The 21,427-nt window shown below is 38.1% G+C and overlaps 1 protein-coding gene across 13 annotated transcripts in view; it reads right to left on the bottom strand.

Annotated features, from left to right (window-relative positions):
- rhobtb1 (Rho related BTB domain containing 1) overlaps positions 1 to 21,427 on the bottom strand; it is an 82,482-nt gene that overhangs the window by 4,542 nt on the left and 56,513 nt on the right. For 12 of the 13 annotated variants that reach the window (XM_072239200.1, XM_072239204.1, XM_072239199.1 and 9 more), the window contains 4 exons: positions 10,725 to 11,701; positions 9,556 to 9,674; positions 5,421 to 5,571; positions 1,283 to 1,371 (listed from right to left, as the gene is read on the bottom strand). In XM_072239200.1, the coding sequence (XP_072095301.1) occupies positions 1,283 to 1,371; positions 5,421 to 5,571; positions 9,556 to 9,674; positions 10,725 to 11,701 (1,336 nt within the window). Of the gene's footprint in view, positions 1 to 679; positions 768 to 1,282; positions 1,372 to 5,420; positions 5,572 to 9,555; positions 9,675 to 10,724; positions 11,702 to 21,427 lie in introns of all 13 variants that reach the window. The other variant, XM_072239208.1, reaches the window with a different exon arrangement.

The following is a 21,427-nucleotide window of genomic DNA, read 5'->3' as shown; positions in this document are numbered from 1 at the left end:
AGCTGCAAAGAAAACATGAATAATGTCTTCCTAGAGTTAGCACATACAGAATCTGTTCTACACATCTTAGGCATAGTTGTACTACAGACAGAATAAAAACAGGAGTACACCAATGCCAATGTTGTATAATATATAGGCCTTCTGCATGTGTAGAAAACCGCTACCTGCTCTTCTACTTGCTGACTGCTTTTAAAGATCATTTACCCAAGAACTCTCATCAGTTACCTCATCATCTGAAGCAATGCAAGGCAAAATTTCACCCTGCACCATTATGGAGTCTCAAATCCAAAAAGTCAAAGTGTGTCCTGGAAAATTAGATAACCCTGACCTGTTAGCAGACAGGCCTTGATTTTCTTCAAAGCTTCCAGTGTGCTATTTTACATTACTCAAGGTAATCAATTGCTCCATAATAAACTGACTTTAGAAAAAACATTGCAGCCCTGCTCATACCTCATACACAGCAGGTCAAATGAATGGAAGTTTGGACGAACTGACAGGATTGTTGTTGACTGTATTTCAATAACACTTAGACTAAGGAAATGGGGAGTGGTGCTACAGTGAAGATTTGGAAAATCTTTCCCTCCACACATACAAGTTCTGCAACACCACATAATTTTACAATTTAAATATAAGAAATTTGGATCTCATAGTCAATCATGATTCATGTGTTTATGTATACCTGTGATGTCATGTTTACAACAGTGTCCAAGTATTTTACAGGGGTTTCCCTTGCAAGAGACTGCAGAACTCCTTAAGGATTTCCAAGGCTGATGTCAAAGAAACATGCAATTATTAAAAGGTATTTCATTTATATAGTCTTCACCAACTTTCAGTATCAGCGAATTTTTAACCATTGAAATGTCTTTAAAGATTTGTCACAGTTCTATTATAGGCAACATAGCAGCTAATGTTATGTTCAATATATTCATTACCAAATAATCATCATCAGAGACATGGGTTGATGAATAAATATTGACTAGTTACCCATATGCCTCCAAATAGATCAATGGCTCTTTTAACCTGAGGGGCCTTGTTAGAACATCTTACCCAAAAGTCAGAACCTCTAACACTAGAGTACTGTTAGTACTGTACTGCTCTCAATTTCAAATTAAGTTTTGTTTTATTTACATAGATATTTTTGTGTTATCAAATAGGCCTGGAGAGTATTGTTAGACATTTATCTTAAATATTTTCACAGGTTTACATATCACATTCATGAGACATTTTATGACAGCTGTCAGTATAAAGCTTATTAATGTACATCAATATGGAAATGACTTACCTGGGCAAGTTCCAGGTACATTAACACTTCTCCATCAATATCAACACCTTCCTTTTCAGCTTTTAGCAAATCCTCCACAGCATATTGTTCTGCAAAGGAGGAAATGTGAAACTGTAACAGCAATGGATAATAAAGCACAAGATTGTTCCTAGTAAGACTAGGATGTAATACAATATATTAAATTCATTGTATCAAATTATTCCGAAATGCTCCCATCCAGCACATGGCATTAAGAAAGTCATTTTGTTTTTAAATCTTTTGGGACAAACAGTGGAGGAGTAAAAACAAAATAGAAGCTACCTATGAAGTATGGAATTAAAAAAAAAAATCACTGAAACCAGATTACAGCTTTGAATTCTTTCTTCTTCAAGACTGGTGAAAACATTTTAATGCAGCATTTTGAAGTGAAATATGTATTACATATGTGGAACTAATAATTTTAGCTTGTTGAAAATGTGAAAATGGAAGATTGCCATTGTTTTTAAAAATTCATTACCAGAATTATTTCAATTACATACCAATTTCTTAATGATTCAAAAAGGATGAAACACTTATGAAAAGTCAGGTTTTGAGGCAAAAAATCTGCCTCTACCGACCATTAGACAAAACAGCACTCCAATTACCTACGTCAGTTAAGTAAACAACCCGTGCACACCAGGCAGAGAATTGAGGGATACAGACCATATACAGTCAGGTGTGCAGTTTAAATCAGCATCATGGGCCAAAGGGCCTGTTCTTGCATTGTTCTATTAAGTTGTCTGTTTATGTAAAATTTGGGAAAATAATTTAAACAGGATAGAGGCATCAAGGATTTCAAAGAACAGGCTCACAAATCATCAACTTCTACAGTGGCATGCAAAAGTTTGGGCACCCCAGTCAAAATTTGTTACTGTGAATAGCTTAGCGAGTAAAAGATGAACTGATTTCCAAAGGCATAAAGTTAAAGATGACACATTTCTTTAATATTTTAAGCAAGATTACTTTTTTTATTTCCATCTTTTACAGTTTCAAAATAACAAAAAAGGAAAAAGGGCCCAAAGCAAAATTTTGGGTACCCTGCAGGTACTTAGTAACACCCACTTTGGCAAGTATCACAGCTTGTAAACACTTTCTGTAGCCAGCTAAGAGTCTTTTCAATTCTTGTTTGGGGGATTTTCACCCATTCTTCCTTGCAAAAGGCTTCTAGTTCTGTGAGATTCTTGGGCCGACTTGCATGCACTGCTCTTTTGAGGTCTATCCACAGATTTTCGATTGGGGAGACTGTGAGGGCCATTGCAAAATCTTCAGCTTGCTCCTCTTGAGGTAGTTCATTGTGGATTTTGAGGTGTGTTTAGGATCATTATCCTGTTGTAGAAGCCATCCTCTTTTCATCTTCAGCTTTTTTACAGATGGTGTGATGTTTGCTTCCAGAATTTGCTGGTATTTAACTGAATTCATTCTTCCCTCTACCAGTGAAATGTTCCCCATGCCACTGGCTGCAAGCCCAAAGCATGATCGATCCACCCCCGTGCTTAACAGTTGGAAAGGGGTTCTTTTCATGAAATTCTGCACCCTTTTTTCTCCAAACATACCTTTGCTCATTGCGGCCAAAAAATTCTATTTTAACTTCCTCAGCCCACAGGACTTGTTTCCAAAATGCATCAGGCTTGTTTAGATGTTCCTTTGCAAACTTCTGACACTGAAATTTGTGGTGAGGACGCAGGAAAAGTTTTCTTCTGATGACTCTTCCATGAAGGTCATATTTGTGCAGGTGTCGCTGCACAGTAGAACAGTGCACCACCACTCCAGAGTCTGCTAAATCTTCTTGAAGGTCTTTTGCAGTCAAATGGGGATTTTGATTTGCCTTTCTAGCAATCCTACGAGCAGCTCTCTCAGAAAGTTTTTTTGGTCTTCCAGACCTCAACTTGACCTCCACCGTTCCTGTTAACTGCCATTTCTTAATTACATTATGAACTGAGGAAACGGCTACCTGAAAACGCTTTGTTATCTTCTTATGGCCTTCTCCTGCTTTGTGGGCATCATTTATTTTAATTTCCAGAGTGCTTGGCAGCTGCTTAGAGGAGTCCATGGTTGCTGATTGTTGAGACAAGGTTTGAGCAGTCAGGGTATTTATAAAGCTTTGAAATTTGCATCACCTGGCCTTTTCTAACGATGATTGTGAACAAGTCATAGCCCTAACAAGCTAATTAAGGTCTGAGACCTCGGTAAAAGTTACCTGAGAGCTCAAATCTCTTGGGGTGCCTAAACTTTTGCATGGTGCTCCTTTCCTTTTTTTCCACTCTAAAATTGTACAGAACAAAAATAATACACTAATCTTGCTTAAAATGTTGAAAAGAATGTTTCATCTTTAACTTTATGACTTTTGGAGATCATTTCATCTTCTACTCACTTAACTATTCATAGTAACAGAAATTTTGATCAGGGGTGCCCAAACTTTTGCATGCCACTGTATTCACATACCTTTAATGTAGTAAATGCACACTGAGAAACTTGACAGGGGCAATATTAAATTAGTCTAAAAGTAACAAAATCATTGGAAAATTATGACCCAAACAAAATAATTCAATATAACAGAAGTTATATTTAACATATTGGATCTTGCTTGTATCATACTACTACGCTCTGCATACTTGTCTTTACTATAAAGAATCAGGCACTGAAAAACAGAACCATAATAAAAATGTTTGCAAGCTATCAGGAAAGACAAAACAAGCTGAAGATCTCTTTTTTCCCTTGAAAAAGGCCAAAGTGTCCTGATAAAAATCCTTGAAATAATAAAGGGGTTCAGGTAAGGTAGGTGTAAAGAACATGGTATATTCATGGATAATTTAATAGAGACCATAAATGTGAAAGTCACACAATTCCATGAAGAAACTTACGAGGATTATCTTCAGTGGAAGCACTTTAGATTTTGTTACTTGTGGCCATGGAGTTGTTAAGCAGAAAGTTAATCTTTTAGACAGAATAGAACAAGCATGCAAATGATATTATACTTCTTGTATCCATCGACTAATAGGCATCCGTTAGTCTCGTGAGACCATGGATTTGCACCTTGGAGGGTTTCCAGGGCGCAGGCCTGGGCAAGGTTGTATGGAAGACCGGCAGTTGCCCATGCTACAAGGCTCCCCTCTCCACACCACCGATGTTGTCCAAGGGAAGGGCACTAGGGCCAATACAGCTTGGCACCGGTGTCGTCGCAGAGCAATGTGTGGTTAAGTGCCTTGCTCAAGGACACAACACGCTGCCTCAGCCGAAGCTCGAACTAGCGACCTTCAGATCACTAGACCAACGCCTTAACCATTTGGCCACGCGGCAACATCCACTAAGATCATTAATCTTTCAATTGATGGGTTAAATACAAAGTCCACAAGTGAACTTAGCAAGATTCCCAATAGTGCATGGCTGTTCTCAAGCAATGAGCAGACTAAAGGTTGATTGTTTGCCTCTTGTTGTAATTCACTCTCAGGTGTTGGTTGCATAGCTATGTTTCAACCATATAGTCTGCTCAATCAACTTGAGTAATATAAATGTTTACAGCCTTTCAGGCACTATTCCTCTTCTGCCCCAGCACGATTCTGCTTATTACCCTAATGTTTGTGTTGACACCAGTGAATAGGTCTGTCCTTAACTTGTGCACGTTACAACTCCTTGTGGGTAATTGTAGCCATAGGTATTGTCATGACAAAATTTCTCTGCAGTAGTATGATCATGCATATTTCATGATACATTAAATGAAAAAGTTGGAGGAGACTAATATGAAGCACAGTTAACATGCCTGTACTACAAATTATGCAATTTGGAAGTATCTACTGACCAATTAGATTTGGCGAATTAGATGTACAGCTGTTGAAAATGGAGATGCAATTTAGAAGCAGTGGCAACACAACATACAAAATTTCAGACCACATAAATGCATCTGGAAAAACACAGTAGTAAGATGTTCTATCCTCCAGTGAACCACTTGCAAATGGAATAAGCTGAATTTAGATCTCTATTTGATGCATCACTCACTATCAGGACCTGAGCATTTTTGTTGCAGCATTTTACTAAACAAGATAAATTGCTACTTACTTCCCTTTGGGAAAAATTATGTAAAATATGTGTTTTTCTGGTTTAGCGTCCCTTCTTTAATACTGACCTGTCAGAGCCACAAAACGTGGAAGGCACAGCCTGTTTGCCAGGGCAATTAACTCAATTGGATCAAGCTGTGAATTGAATGAGAATTGGCTGGTGTACAGGTACTCCAGAATTGCTTGCATACAAGCCTTGCTTGTACTGGGGAAGTAGACCTGCAAGTGAAGGCAATGTATTATCTTACAAGAACTTGTTCTCAAATGCTAAATGATCTATGTGATTAATAAGTATTATTAAATATTGATATAAATTTGCAGTGTCCAAAATTTGAATTTTATATCACTCCAAATCTGGATGGCTGTGACAGGATACTGTTGTAAATTCATTTTGATCATGAACATTTAGTACTTCATTACATTCACTAACTTTGTTTAATTTGATACAATTACAAAAAACCTGTAGTTGATATGTTTCATTCATGTGTGATAGATTTTGAATGCAGGTAATAAGAGACCTTTTTCAGTTAATACAGCATGGAATACTTTGCACTGAGTAGCTCATGCTTGCTAAACACTCCAGAATAACCAAGACTTCTGTTGCAATCTCAGCAAGAAACCACAAAGATACCATTACTCCAACAAATAACCACAGTGGTTCTGAGGGTTAGCCAAACACTTCAAGCTTCCAAAACTTTGTGTGCATTGTCTGTAATAACGTTAGAGTAGAGTGTTCTAAACTTTTTGTTTTAACCTTAGTTCATTTAAAATTTATGGATGTTTATACAATTTCATGTTGACGTGATTGTGTCAGTGCACTGCAATTATTAGTATCATTTTGCTGTATTTTTGTTCTAGAGAGCGTCAAAATTTACATTTAACATTTTTTAATAACATTATGGAATTAAAGATTCAATCTCCACCACCCCTGCCTTTTAAGTGGATTAAAAGCATTTGCAGATTGTTTTGACACTCTGGGAAATTTGACCGCATAGTTTCAGGTGGAAGTCACCGATAATTTCCACATAAATTCATAGAATAATATATTACTTATATAATACTTCACCTGGCTTGTAACAGAGAAAAGCAGATCAAATGTATCTTTGGAACGCCTATTGCTGCTAAATCCCAAGATGTTAATGGCACATTGAGCCGAATCCTCCCACTCCTCTGTTGCTAGTCCTCTCCAGCAGATACCATGCTCCATGCCTTTCCACACAATAAACCCTCAGCTTTACTATCACAACTAGGCCTCAGCCATTTAGCCACTGGTCTTCCCAAATTACAACTCAATCCCACAGACCAGGTCTATCACTGGTTAGACCAATAATCATTACCCATCCCTAATTGTGGCAAGTACATTTTGAATTACTACTGTTCTCTGGTCACAATTAAGGATGGGTAACAATGTTGGATAGGGAATTCCAGGATTTGGAACCAATGACAATTTAGGATGACAATTATTGCCAAGTCAGGAAACTTAGAGGGGAAAACATAGTTACCTTGAACCTTGTGTTTTTCTTGCTAATAAGCGTTATGGATTTGGTGGTTTTGTCCAGGTAAGAAATGTAACATTATGTAGATGATACACACTGAAGACATGGTGAGCCACTTGTGGAGTGAATGAACATTTTTGATGGTTGATGAGCATTGATTAACTGGGCTGCTTTGTTCTGAATGGTGTCCAACTTCCTGAGTGCTGTTACTGTCGAATTTGTCCAAGCAAGCAGACAGCACTGCATTATTGTGATTTGTGAATGGTGGAAAGCTTTGGGGATACGCAGAATCAAGTCACTCACAGCAGAACATCTGCTCTACAGGTATGGTATTCATATGGTTGATCTAGTGAATGGTGAACCCCAAGATGTTAACAGTGTGAGATTCAGTGCCCATGAATACCAGAGAAGATATTTAATGTTTGCTTGTTGGAGATGCTCATGGCCTGGACATTACTTGCCATGTTTTATATTATGCAACACACACAAAATGCTGGAGGAACTCAGCAGGTCAGACAGCATCTATGGAAATGAATAAACTACCGACGTTTTAGGTGAAGACCCTTTAATTTCTGAAGAAGAATCTCAGCCTAGAATGTCAACTGTTTATTTCCATAGATGATGTCTGACCTGCTGAATTCCCCCAACATTTTTTTTTTTGAGAGTTGCTCTAGATTACCAGCGTTGCAGGATCATGTGTATACATCTTATCTCATGCCCAAATGTCGATCTTGCTGGATGCAAGCATGAATTTATAGATTAGCCGAGGAGTTTTAAATAGACTTAAATACTGCCCAATCAAACTTCCCGACATTTAACCTTAAAAACTAAAATAAAATTAGAAAATGCTAGAAGTACTCAGCAGGGTAGGCAAATCTGTGGAAAGAGAATGATTTAATGTTTCATGTCAAAGGCACTTTGTCATGATTTTTTTTCTCCCACAGCCTGACCTGCAGTGAATTTACAGCATCTCTTTTTTTTCCCCCCATTGCAGTAGCTGACAGTCCATGGGGCTAGGAGACTGGTGTTAGGAATTCAGGCTGTGAAGTCTAGGGGATTGACCTCCAACAAATTTTATCATTTTCGTTTGATAGGGGAATGATTCCAACCATCCGAGTGTCTGCCTACTGGTGTGCATTGACTTCAATTTTACCAGGGTTCTCTGGTGCTACATGCTTTCAATTGTATTCACTCTCACCTCACTTCTGGAGTTCCATGTTTGGACCGTGGCTGCAATGAGATCTAGAGCTAACTTGTCTTGGCAAAACCTCATTAGTCCCCATGTGTGCCTATCTAATTATGACTAAGGTGCCAGATAATTCCACCTTCATTCTAATTCAGAAATATGAAGTCTTTCTACCTTGAGATTTTGAATAATATCCAGCAAGCTGCAGTGACTATGGCTGGGCTATCTGCAGGATCGCACAAGATTAATGAGATTTCAAAAGCCTATGGCAAACTTTCTTGTAATTGATGTAGCTCCAGTCACTAATGAACCACTTTAACAAACAACTTTGAGGAATTAAGGACTGAAACATAATATTGTGATTAGCACACTGAGCCTATGCACAATCAGAAGCCGATTTGGATCTCTATTGAATGAAAAGCTTTACGTATTTATGAAAGAAAGTAGGTTGTTGCACTTAAATACTAGTGGAATATGTTACTTTAGATGCTTCTTACACTTAAAAATACTTCTCAAAACTGCCAAAATTGACTTTTTAAACAATATAATTTATCAGTTTCCATGCGTGGTACTACTTGACAATGAGTATACCTATCTTCTTAACACAATGGCATTATTGGTTGCCCAAGTGTGCCTACAACAATTCAATGGCAAAGCAAAAATCAAAGCAATGGTTACTCTTCCTATAACTCCTAGAAATGGTTGCAATTATTTAAACAACTTATAATGGTCCAGAGGTGAAATTATCTAAAATAAGTCCTTCAGAGCTGCAAACCCCAAGTATAGCAATGGGCTAAAAGGATTTTAAAAGCTTCATTGGTCTTAGTGTAAGTACCTCTATTGTCATGTCCCTTTCCCCATTATCTCCTGAAATAGACAGATTCCAATTGAAGAATCAATTTCCCAAGGTCAGGAAATTACTTTCTCGTGTACTTACAACTTGAGAAGAAAGAAGTACTACAGCAAGAATCAACAACTCACCAAGCTACAGGCTTCACTGAGGAAATAGAAAATGGCATTCATCTTACACACCCAGCTATGTCAGTGGTGGTAACAGTGGAAAGCAGCATGAGGCAATGCCTAGCTGACAGCCTTGTGGGCATTATAACTGGACTTTATTCAGGAGAAGTTTGATACAATTAGTTTAGGAAAATCAAGTAATAATCAGAAATACAGCCCTATCTCAGTTACTCTAGCACCTCAACACTTACCATATGTGATTTTGATGTAAGATTCATAGCTGACTGGGCACAATAACCAAGTCTACATTTTATATCTGCAGCTTTGCTTAGAAAGAAGGGAACACCATAACAATCTGTTAAGAGATTATTTGTTTCTCTCCAGAGACACACAGATTAATTGTAGACACATTCAGCACAGCGCAAACCACCCAACTCAGATAAGACCAAGACCTTCTTAAACTACATGGGTCAGATGCTCACAGTATTATTCAGGAAAGTGTTGAAACAATAGATTGTTTATTAAACTTTCTCAAAGAATAAGGTTATTGTATCAACCAACCTCTTTGGTGGAACTCTCCAGGAAAGATCCTCCAAACATAGCTGCCATCCATTCACAACTGGAAATTAGCAGAGACTTATGGCCATTTATACTCCCATCATCTAATTTAAGAGTTACATCTGCCATTGAAAGTCGAAAAGTGTTAATATTGCAACTGCAAAAATCTATTTGTAAAGCAGCATAATAATCAGACAATGGCTTTCTTCTTAGCAGCAATGACAAGAGATAATAGTGTTTTGTATTAGTGCATGCTATAAATGTTTCAGGTTGTCAGCAGTCAGACAACATGGCACCAAGAATAAACTTGCTTAAACAAGTTAACCTCTCAGCATTCCATCATTATCATGACTGTCACCTGATTCCTCGATTAACAAGGAAGAAGTGGCATTTTTTTTAATATACACAAGGGTGTTTTCTAAAACCTGAAGGGTTTATTTTTCTAAGGGATAATTGTACTGGCAGTTTGTTCAAGTTCACCAATGAACACAAAGTCATAAAAATGCTCATTTTCAAGTAGACTCCGTGCCCAAAAGGCAAACATACCAAAACTTTTTTTTGAAAACCCCCAAGGCTACTTCCACTTTAGCTTCATGCATTAAGATTGGAGTCAAGGCCCATTTTGCTTCAGAACACAGGTGGAAGGGCTCCTGCTCCATTTCACTATGGAGTCCACTCAAAGCTCCTATGCAGCAATACTAAGCTTGCCGTGTGAATGAATTACCTACAAGCAGAACCTTTATGGGAAATTCAGATGAAAAGTTTTCCAAAGAATAGTTATCAAAAAATATTGTGGAATGTACAGCAAACAAATGAAAGCTTTGTGTATTGTTTGTTGATCAGAGAACTATGAAGTTGGCAATAGGCTGTTTAAAAGGTTCCAATGTTAATCATAGTACTTTGTACCCCACTGCATAGAAACAGTTTACTCAAAAGGTTAAGAACTAGGATACACAAAAGCAACTGGTGTTGCTTAAAATTAAAATGGTCAGACTTTCCCCCAGAATTTTTGTTTGAAATTAAATAGATCATGTTTCTGCTGATTGTTTACCTGAGCAGATTAGATTCATATTACTGTAGCTATATTCAAAACTCTTGAAAAAGCTGCTAAAATGATTTTAAATTAACAGGAATAAAGAGTATAAATTAAAAATTTAAATTGAGAAAATTACCAGAAAAAGTTCCCTTCGCTAAGCATTCTTTTATTCGGTTCGCTTTCCTGACATGAAATGCTTTTGTGATCTCCTGATTCATAAAGGCTTCTTTATTTTGAATATTTTCAACCATCATACGCAAATCAAAAACTTCCAAAATCTCTGCTATTTGTGCAATTCTCATCAGGTCTTTCTCATTTTCATCCAACTCTCCTGTGTAAAGGAATCGTAATACAGCTTCATAGGGTCCTGGTTGGATTGATTGGTCCATCCTAACCACAGTAATAAGACCTGTCCTTTTTGTTACAGGGTTCTCCAAGACTTCCTCATGAATGTAAGTAAAGGCCTTGCTCCATGAAGATAACAGTTTTCCTGTCTGCATTTCCTTCACTGCAGTGGATTCATCTTCAGGCATGTTCACTTTCAAAATCCCATCACTCTTTGATGCTCTTAGAGTACAATGCATTGAGCTAACATCAACTTCACCACCATCGTCATCTGTGTCAAGACTCAAAGTTCTCATCAAATGGTCCTGACCTGATTTCACTGGTTGCTCATTATTTGTTTGAGAGTCAACAGATAGGTCCAACAAAAAGAGATCATAAAATTTTGATGATGAGGTAGCCAGGTATACCTTGTGAGCATAGATTTTAATCTGGTTCTGAAGTACAAATATAACATCAGCACACAGTGGATTGTTGAGCAGATGGCTAGGTCTAAAAGCACTCACAGGACTGTCTGGAATTTTCATAACTGGAGGTGGTGGTTTAGGTGGCAGGAATGGAGCCTGGAGTAAAGGCTTCTGCACCTTCTTCAGGTGAGATTTCCAGAACTGAAGGTGCCGCCTAGAAATCAGTGCACCTCTGACAGCATTATCGAATACATCCTTGATGCCAAATTGATCAAACACGCTGGTCTCGTAATATGGGATCCCAAGTTCTTTGGCTACCTCTCGGCCCTTCTCAGGAGGTAAAATGTCATTGGGTCTTATTGGTCTAGGAATAAATACAATGAAGTAAATGAATTGGCAAAACAATATCAATTCCACTTAAATTGAGACATTTCTAATCTGACAAGAATATATAAAACAGCAAACTTTTCTTTACTTACAGTGACTCAAACTTAACTGTAAAGGCAGCTACCTACTGCATCAATGAAAGTAATTTTCATAGCATGCTTGAGATATGAAGTTTTGGAATGTGAGCAGATCATTTCACTTCTGGCAAACTGATTGTGCTATATAGTACACAAACATTAAGTACTGACAACAACATTTGGATCTATTATAAGCAGAAATAATTTTACGTGCCTCAATCAAAGAATACCCATTATGAAACCTGACAGTTTCAGTGCCAAGCTCACTCTTATGCAACCACCTTTTAAGATTTGTTTTCATCTGGAATTGCTTGGATGCACAATATTAGAATGTTGCCACAAGAACTCAATTAAAATTGCTGTGGAACTTAAAAAAATATCAGATTTTAATTACAGGCTCATGTTTTTAAATGTTTCTACAGCTTTAAAGTGCAAATTGGGCAATGAATTTGGTTTTACCTGACAATTTATCATTGTTACATTGTATTTAGAAAATTTCTTATTATTATGGAATTTATCAATTAAGCCAATTATTGGAGATTGGTTTAATTTTACTAAGAATCAGCTTGATGAGTACTATGCAGGAATTTTTAACCAAAGTATAATACATGTATAAAAATGACATAAAAAGCAAAGCAAAATTATATAGAAATTACCAGTCTAATCAGTCTATTGGTGTTCAGGCTCCAAGAAAAATGTAGTTTTAATCACACGTCCATCCTCTTCGAACTCCAAACCTTAAAACTACCTCAGCTTTAGTCACTAACCAGTCAAACACACCCTAAAAGGAATTGTGTTTATCTTCTCTGGATAAGAACAATGAGTATGCAGTTTATTGCATTAACTGTTCAGATTAATTTCTTTATTGCACCTACAGCGAAATGATGCAGTTCATTGTATGTTGTGATGTACACATGATAAATTAATCACAGTTTAAATAGGTGGTGCAATAAACTATATTTTTAGCATGTTAAAGCAGCAAGTCTGTACTAATTTGAAGTATACATTGCATAAGAATTTGAACCTGACAGCAATGTGAGCATACAATACAATGGAAGGGGCATAGTTTATAAACTAAAAATGTATATTTGTTGTCCAAAATACAAATATAATACATTTTATATTAACATATAGGTAAAAGAAAAAAATTCAAGACAAAAATCTTGCCAAGAGAAATTATTCGAGAATGCTGGCAGCATTTGGACAGTAATGCACAATCAGAAATAGGAAAAGAAAACAGCATCATGGAAAAAAAAATTAAATATAGACCAATGAAGCATTTAAGTAACATTACCCAGGGGATAAGCCTTAAGTTCAAATAAACTAATATTAACAGTAAAAACCAATGATCTCATAAACACATCTATTTATGAATGTGCAATATCATTCTATTGTAGTTGAAAAATACACCTACATAACGACTTAAAAGCCGAGTTGGAAACACTGAGATGAGTTAGAATGACAAAAATGCATAGCTAAAATACACATATTCCACAAAGTTTTAGGAAGATTTCTCAATGTTGATGCTCTCAGGTTATTATTAATACAAACCCATATATAATATCATCATTTTTATTAGTTAGTTTCAACTGTCATAAGGCATCTAAAGCAGTGGTCCCCAACTACCAGGCCGCAAAGCATGTGCTACCGGGCCGCGAGGAAACAATATGAGTCAACTGCACTTTTCCTCATTCCCTGTCACTCCCACTGTTGAACTTGAACACACGCGAGGTCATTACCCACGTGAGGACATCAGTCAGTCATTAACCTACAACTACTCGATGAGTAAAAAACAAATGTCGCTTGAGAGTTTCTTTGGAAGAGATGGTACGGGACATAAAAGGCCTAACGAGGATGATAATGCACAGACAGCTGAGGCTGAGGCCGAGACCGCAAAAAAAAAGCTTCCTTCAACAGAAAATACGACGAGTCGTACATAAAATATGGCTTTAATGCGACCGGTGACTCGCACGCTCTAAGCCCCCTGTGTGTGATATGTGGAGACAAGCCGTGAGTCCAAGCACCCTGCACTTAAAGACAAACCCGTTGAGTTTTTTGAGCAGAAAAAACGTGTGCAAGTGGGACAGAAGCAAGTGCTGAGAGCTACCACCCCCACAAATGCTGCTGCTTTGAGAGCGTTGTACTTAGTGGCTAGCCATATTGCTAAGGCTAAGAAACCTTTCACTGTTGGTGAAGAATTGATTCTGCCTGCTGCCAAGGACATGTGCCGTGAACTGTTGGGAGAAGCTGCAGCTAACAAGCTGGCACAGGTTTCTCTTTCAGCTACCACAGTTTCAAGGAGAATCAATGACATAGCGGAGGACATCGAAGCACAGCTGTTGGAACGGTAAAGAGTCTGGTTTCACTATCCGAGTCAAAGAAGTTGCTCCTGAATGCCAGTCTACACACTGTGTCACACACAGGGAAATGCTGGCTAGCCAAAAAATGTCACCTGATCTTAACAGCGTATTGAGTGACGTTGTTGAAGTTATCAATCACATCAAAGCAAAAGCCCTTAACTCACGTCTGTTTGAGCAGCTTTGCAAGGAAATGGATGCAGAGCACAAAAGCCTTCTTACACACTGAAGTTAGGTGGCTATCAAGGGGGAGAGCCCTGGCCAGGGTTTTTGAGTTAAGAGAGCAGCTACAGAGATTTCTTTCAGGAAATAAGTCACCACTGGCAGCACACTTCAGTGACGAGGAGTGGATAGCAAAACTCGTTTATCTGTGTGACATCTTCAACCTGCTCAATGAACTCAATTTGTCACTTCAGGGGAGAATGACAACTGTCTTCAAGTTGGCAGATAAAGCGTCTGCTTTCACAGCCAAACTGGAACTTTGGGGACGGCGAGTGGACAGGGGCATATTTGACATGTTCCCAACATTAGCTGGGAATTTGGGAGAGACTGAGGCTCACAGCTGATGTGCGAACACTTATCTTCGCTGTCGACAGAATTCGAGCGTTACTTCCCAACCGCAAATGACCTAAGGCATGCAAAGGAATGGGTCCGTGACCCATTTGTGAATGTCCCTGGTGAATCATCCATGTCAGCGCCGGATGAAGATCAACTCCTCGAGATTGCAAATGACGGTGGGCTGAAAAGTATGTTTGACATAACATCTCTGCCGGCATTCTGGATCAAAGTTAAGGCTGAATATCCTGAGATAGCCACGAAAGCACTGAAAACGTTGCTTCCATTGCCAACATCATATCTCTGCAAAGCAGAGTTTTCTGCAATGAATGCAACAAAAACTAAATTGCGAATAGACTGGAAATAAGGAACCCCCTTATGACTTATAATTGACTTATCACTACATTCATGCAAGGAAAATATGTGCTGTGCGTTTAATATTAAATTAATTAGATAAACCCTTTTAGAATAAAATTGAGTATTAGCCACTGATAAGTGACTTATCACCTATAGTCCGGTCGTGATTAACATCCCCGCCTTCCCGGTCGGCCAGTCCGCAAGAATATTGTCAATATTAAACCAGTCTGCGGTGCAAAAAAGGTTGGGGACCCCAATCTAAAATATATACTAAAATGTAGGAGTGAATTCTCACTCAAGACCTCATCACTAGAAAAACAGAACAGATTCTCCAAAGTAGCAATAAGAGGTAGAATTATACAACCATAATTGAGTTCCCTATCTGGTCTTGAAAAAGTTAACAATTGTGTTAAAATGTTCATCACTTCAGATTATCCATCCCATTAGAAAATTTGTGCCAATTATTCTAAAAGGCTCCATTCTATTTCCTCAGCAACGTCGTGGTTTGTGCCTTCCAGCTCTTACAACAGAAATGAGTGTTAATATGATTCTCTTCAGGATCAATAAAATCTATCACAAACCTGATTCTTTGTACAGCCTTCAATAAACCTCTCAAGTTGCACCAATGATGTCATCACTCACTCTAAATGACTGCACAGAACTTGTGCAGCAAATAAAAATTATATTGTGTTCTTGATGTGTCCCAGATGTGTCCCAAGGCCAACTATCCATTGCCACTGGTTCAATGGCCTTAGTTCTATCATAAAATCAAAAGCAGATACAGGTCCTCCCCAGCTGGGAGACTGGCAGAACGGATTTGCCAGCTGCTAAAGGACTGCAGGCAGTTTCTGCTATAGGGGGACTCAGTTTGTGGCCACGTTTCTGACTTGTGCTGTTCAGGTTAGGAACAGTTCACATGAACTAAATCCTGTGGAGACCTACATAGTTACTGATGATTGCACTCCATTTAATTCCACTCACACAGGTTCCCAACCTAGGGTCCACAGACCCCCTGCTTAATGGTATTGGTCAATGGCATAAGAAAGGTTGAGAACTCCTGTACAGCTTGAACAATCTACCATTCTGTATAGCAGGTATTCAGGTTTTGACTGATATGCGACGAGCAGTATTTATGCCAGAAAAGTCAGGCAATGAATATCTCCATAAAAGAATTTAACCACTACCTTTAATGCTCTACAGGATTAATTCAGTCAGAAGCATATACAGGAGTTATCCAGGGCCTGTATTGCTTTTTGTTGTATATTTAATGACTAAGCTATACATGATTTAATTGCTAAATTTTCAGATCATAAAACATGAAAGAACAGAGCGGACCACAATAATGGTCTTCAATAAGATATAGATAGGATGGTGTAATAGATAGGATGGTGTAATAAGTAGCAGATGAAATTTAAGGCTGGGTAACAAGAATGATAAGTCATTACAAACAAGAGGGCATAATACTAAAAAGGTACGAAAACACATTTAAGGATATGAGTATTAGTCATCCAAAGTACCAGGGCAGAGACTAAAAAGTGATTGAGAAGACATGGCATTTTTTATTAAAGGATTGGGTTGGCTATGACATGGGCATTGTGTCCATTTCCAAGTGTCACACTTTAGGAATAATGGTGACACTTGAGAGTAGAGGTTTGAGGGAAGTGTAAGACATATATTCCAAATAAGAAGAAATTTTCAAAGGGAAGAAGGACACTACCGTGACTGACAAGTGAAGTCAGAGCCAAAGTAAAAGCAAAAGAGAGGGCATACAAGGCAGGCAGAGCTAGTGGGAAGATAGAGGATAAGGAAGCTTTTAAAAACTTGCAGAAGTAAACTAAGAAGGTCATTTGGAAGGAAAAGATGAATTATGAGAGGAAGCTGGCGACTAATATCAAAGATGATACTAAAAGCTTTTATAAGTAAAGGGTAAAAGAGAGTCGAAGGTAGATATAGGACCAACACAAAAGGACACTGGAAATATTGTAATGCGAGATGCAGAGATGGCAAAGGAACTGAATGCATATTTTGCATCAGTTTTCCCCGTGGAAGATGTCTACGGTATACTGGACATTCAAGAGTGTCAGGGAAGTGAAGTTTGTGCAGTGAAAATTACCATTGAGAAGATACTTATTGGTCTGAGGGTGGATAAATCTCCTAGACATGATGGAATGCACCCTTGGGTTCAGAAGGAAGTAGCTGGGGAGATTATGGAGGCATTAGCGATGATCTTTCAAGAATTGATAGATTCTGGCATTGTACCAGATGACTGGAAAATTGCAAATGTTACTCCGTTATTTAAGAAGGGTGGAAGGCAGCAGAAAGAAAAATATAGATCTGTTAGCCTGACATTAGTGGTTGGGAAGTTGTTGGAATAGACTGTTAGGGATGAGATTACAGAGTACCTGGAGGCACATGACAAGATAGGCCAAAGCCAGCATGGTTTCCTGAAAAGAAAATCCTGCCTGACAAACCACTGCAATTCTTTGAGGAAATTACAAGCAGGGTAGACAAAGGAGATGCAGTAGACATGGTGTACTTTCATTTTCAGAAGGCTTTTGACAAGGTGCCACATATGAGGCTGCTTAGCAAGAGCCCATGGAATTACAGGGAAGTTACTAACATGGGCGGAGCATTGGCTGGTCAGCAGAAAACAAAGAGTGGGAATAAAGGGATCCTATTCTGGCTGGCTGCCGGTTACCAGTGGAGTTCCACAGGGGTCGGTGTTGGTACTGCTGCTTTTTACAATGTATGTCAATGATTTGGACTACAGTATTAATGGAATTGTGGCTAAATTTGCTGATGATACAAAGATAGGTGGAGGAGCAGGTCGTGTTGAGGAAACTGACAGCCTGCAGAGAAACTTAAGATAGTTTAAAGGGGAATAGGCAAAGAAGTGGTAAATGAAATACAATGTTGGAAAGTGTATGGTCATGCACTTTGGTGGAAGAAATAAACGGGCAGACTATTATTTGGGTGGGGAGAGAATTCAAAATGTGGAGATGCAAAGGAACTTAGGAATCCTTGTGCAAGATACCCTAAAGTTTAACCTCCAGGATGAGTTGGTTGTGAAGAAGGTGAATGCAATGTTGGCATTCATTTCTAGGGGTATAGAATATAAGAGCAGGCATGTGATGTTGAGGTTCTATAAAGTACTCGTGAGACCTTACTTGGAGTATTGTGTGCAGTTTTGGGCTCCTTATTTTAGAAAAGATATACTAACATTGGAGAGGGTTTAAAGAAGATTCACAAGAATGATTCCAGGAATGAAACGGTTATCATATGAGGAACATCTGGCAGCTTTTGGACTGTATTCCCTGGAGTTCAGGAGAATTGGGGGGGGGGCGTGGGGTAGTCTCATGGAAACATTCTGAATGTTAAAAGGCCTGAACAGATTAAATATGGCAAAGTTATTTCCCATGGTAGGAGAGTTTAGGACAAGAGGGCACGAATTCAGGACATCCTTTAAGAACTGAGATGTGGAGAAATTACTTTAGTCAGAGGGTGGTAAATCTGGAATTTGTTGCCATGAGCGGCTGTGCGGGCCAAGTCGTTGGGTGTATTTAAGGTAGAGATAGATAGGTTCTTGATTAGCCAGAGCATCAAAGGGTATGCGGTGAAGGCAGGGGAGTGGGGATGACTGAAAGAATTGGATCAGCCTATGATTGAGTAGTGGAGCAGACATGATTGGCCAAATGGCCTACTTCTGCTCCTATATCTTATGGTCTTATGGTTTACTAAAATGATTCTGGGATGGGAAACTTTAATTAGGTAGATTTTGTGGAGAAGTTGGAGGAATGGGTGCATGAGAATCTGAATCTGTATTAAAAATATGTAGGGAACAGAGTGGATTGAGAAATTGTATCCTTTAGCAGAAGAACCAAAAACGAGGGTACAACAAAAGAACCAAAATTTGACAGGAGGATTTAGTTCTGAGACAGTAAATGGTTAGAGTCTCGAATGCACTGCAGGGGTTATATTCAAAAGGGAACTGGATCAATATCCAAAAAGAAAGAAAGGAGTGAATGGTAAAGTAGAACTAACATGATTGCTCCTGCGTACAGCTAGTACAGATCTGACATCTCAAATGACCTCCTTTCATCATGCCACTATTTCAAGATTCCAAACTCCCTACCATTATTGAGTCAGATTGTGTTTGATCTTGGCCCTTTATTATTCCTATGGCTGTGTTTACTTTTTTTTGTGTGGTGGAGCTGTCTTTTTAAAATGGTGCAATCTGTGAACAGCAACTCAAAATAAAGAATCAGCAACTCAGGATACAGCTGAGGAAATATTTCTTTAACAGAAAAAAGTGCATCTTTATATGTCCTTACTTAAGAGTGCTGTGGAGCTTCAGATGCTGAAAAAAAAGTGAACACTACCTCAATATTTTTTTAAAAAATTTCTGTTTTTGCATTAATATATACGTTTACTGCAATTGTTTTTTTCTTTACATTTATCAGAGGATAGTGGTCAAGCTCTATTAAACACCATTTAAAAAAAGTTCACCCTTACAAACGATTTCCTAGTTTTGTCACTTCTGATCAAATTTCATTTCTAAAACCCTTTGTGTTCTGTGTTCCTCCAATTCTTGTCTTAAACAGTTTCATTATTCATCGTTACAATATCAGCAGCCTAGCCTTCTGAAATCCTCTCCATTTCCTTTACTATGCTTCTTCCTAAAATTTACCAGTTTAGCTCTTCAAGCTGATGGTTATGTAAGCTAATGTAGTATTTCTTTAATATAGTGGTTCTATGAAGCACTTTTGGTTGTTTTGGAGTTCAGTGAATACAATCTCATTGTTATGGGACAGAAAAACAGTGAGAGAAGAGATAATAACCACCACTGCTATTTTGTAATCTTTTAGAAACATTTAGAGATTTAGCCAAATTCTAGTCACTCACCAAAAAGAGGAAATATTAGCTACGATGCTTTCAGGTTGTAAAAATCATTTTCAGAAACACTAATTTTATTTTTTCTTATTTGCAATGGTGACTACAGGTTTTAAAAAAAAAAGTCCTGCTGCAGAATGCAATTATTTTGGACAGAAGAGCATAGATACTGTACATGACCGTGTGTAGACTGTAAATTGAAAAGGTTCATAGAAACATAGAAACACAGAAAACCTACAGCACAATACAGGCCCTTCGGTCCACAATGCTGTACTGAACATGTACTTACTTTAGAAATTACTTAGGTTTTCTAAGCTCCATGTACCTATCCAGGAGTCTCTTAAAAGACCCCATTGTATCCGCCTCCACCACCGTTACCGGCAGCCCATTCTACGCACTCACCACTCTCTGCGTAAAAAAAACTTACCCCTGACATCCTCTGCACCTACTTCCAAGTACCTTTAAAACTGTGCCCACTCATGTTAGCCATTTCAGTCCTGGGAAAAAGCCTCTGACTATCCACACGATAAATGCCTCTCATCATCTTAGGTTCCTAAATATTAGAAGGATGATCGCCAATTTTTAGCTTTTGTCTTCAAAGACAAATGCTGAATTTGTCACATATAGAAATGCAGTTGACTGTGATGCCAATAGTAATCTCAGATAAACAGCCATATCGCCTTGTTTGAAGGCTAAGAATAATTTCAAAACTCATGGGAGCAGATGAGAAGAAATCTTGGATTTTCAGAAATTGCCATGAGAAAAATTAATACAAATAGTTTATTTGAGTATTTTATAACTAGATTTTACTAAGACAATGTGCAAAGCAGTCAAGCAATCTTTTGGCTATTTGATACATGCACATGCATGTTCCTGTTGCCAGCACAGACAAAAAGACACCATTTTGCACATATATCTTGCAAGCTAAAAAAAAAATATCACACATGCTACAAACAGAAGTTACTTACCAGTTTTAAAATCTATTATGGATGGCAAATTTAGTGGACATTTTGGCTATTTCTGATCTTTCAAATTCCAGAGTATGCACATTGCGTATTTACCCAATAAATGCCAAACAGAAGATGGACAAAAAAGTGAGCAAGAAATACATGTCCATCCGAACTGATGAGCTATTCACCAATATAAATATAGCTACCAAGATCATAATACCAGTAACACAACTTATCTCGCTTTGTCTTTCTCCACCACTCACTGAAAAATCATGCATCAGGCAAATTCTTAAAAAAAATATGTACTGGTATCTGATGCCAGATTAATGGAAAGCCTCTTAGTTATTTATTTTAAAAATAGACCCCAAGACATTCCTAGGATTTCAATACAGTCTTGTGGAGTATGAGGAGGAGGATCAGATGAACCAACAATACTTGCCAGCTATTGTGAACTACAGTAGAAAACCTTTGTTCCTCCAGCTCTTATGAAGAACTCCATACTGCCTGCTAGTTCAGG

This window comes from Mobula birostris, chromosome 21, assembly GCF_030028105.1.
Source record: "Mobula birostris isolate sMobBir1 chromosome 21, sMobBir1.hap1, whole genome shotgun sequence".
NCBI lineage: Eukaryota > Metazoa > Chordata > Chondrichthyes > Myliobatiformes > Myliobatidae > Mobula > Mobula birostris.
The sequence above is the reverse complement of the archived record's forward strand: the minus strand, read 5'-3'. Positions and strand labels throughout refer to the sequence as shown.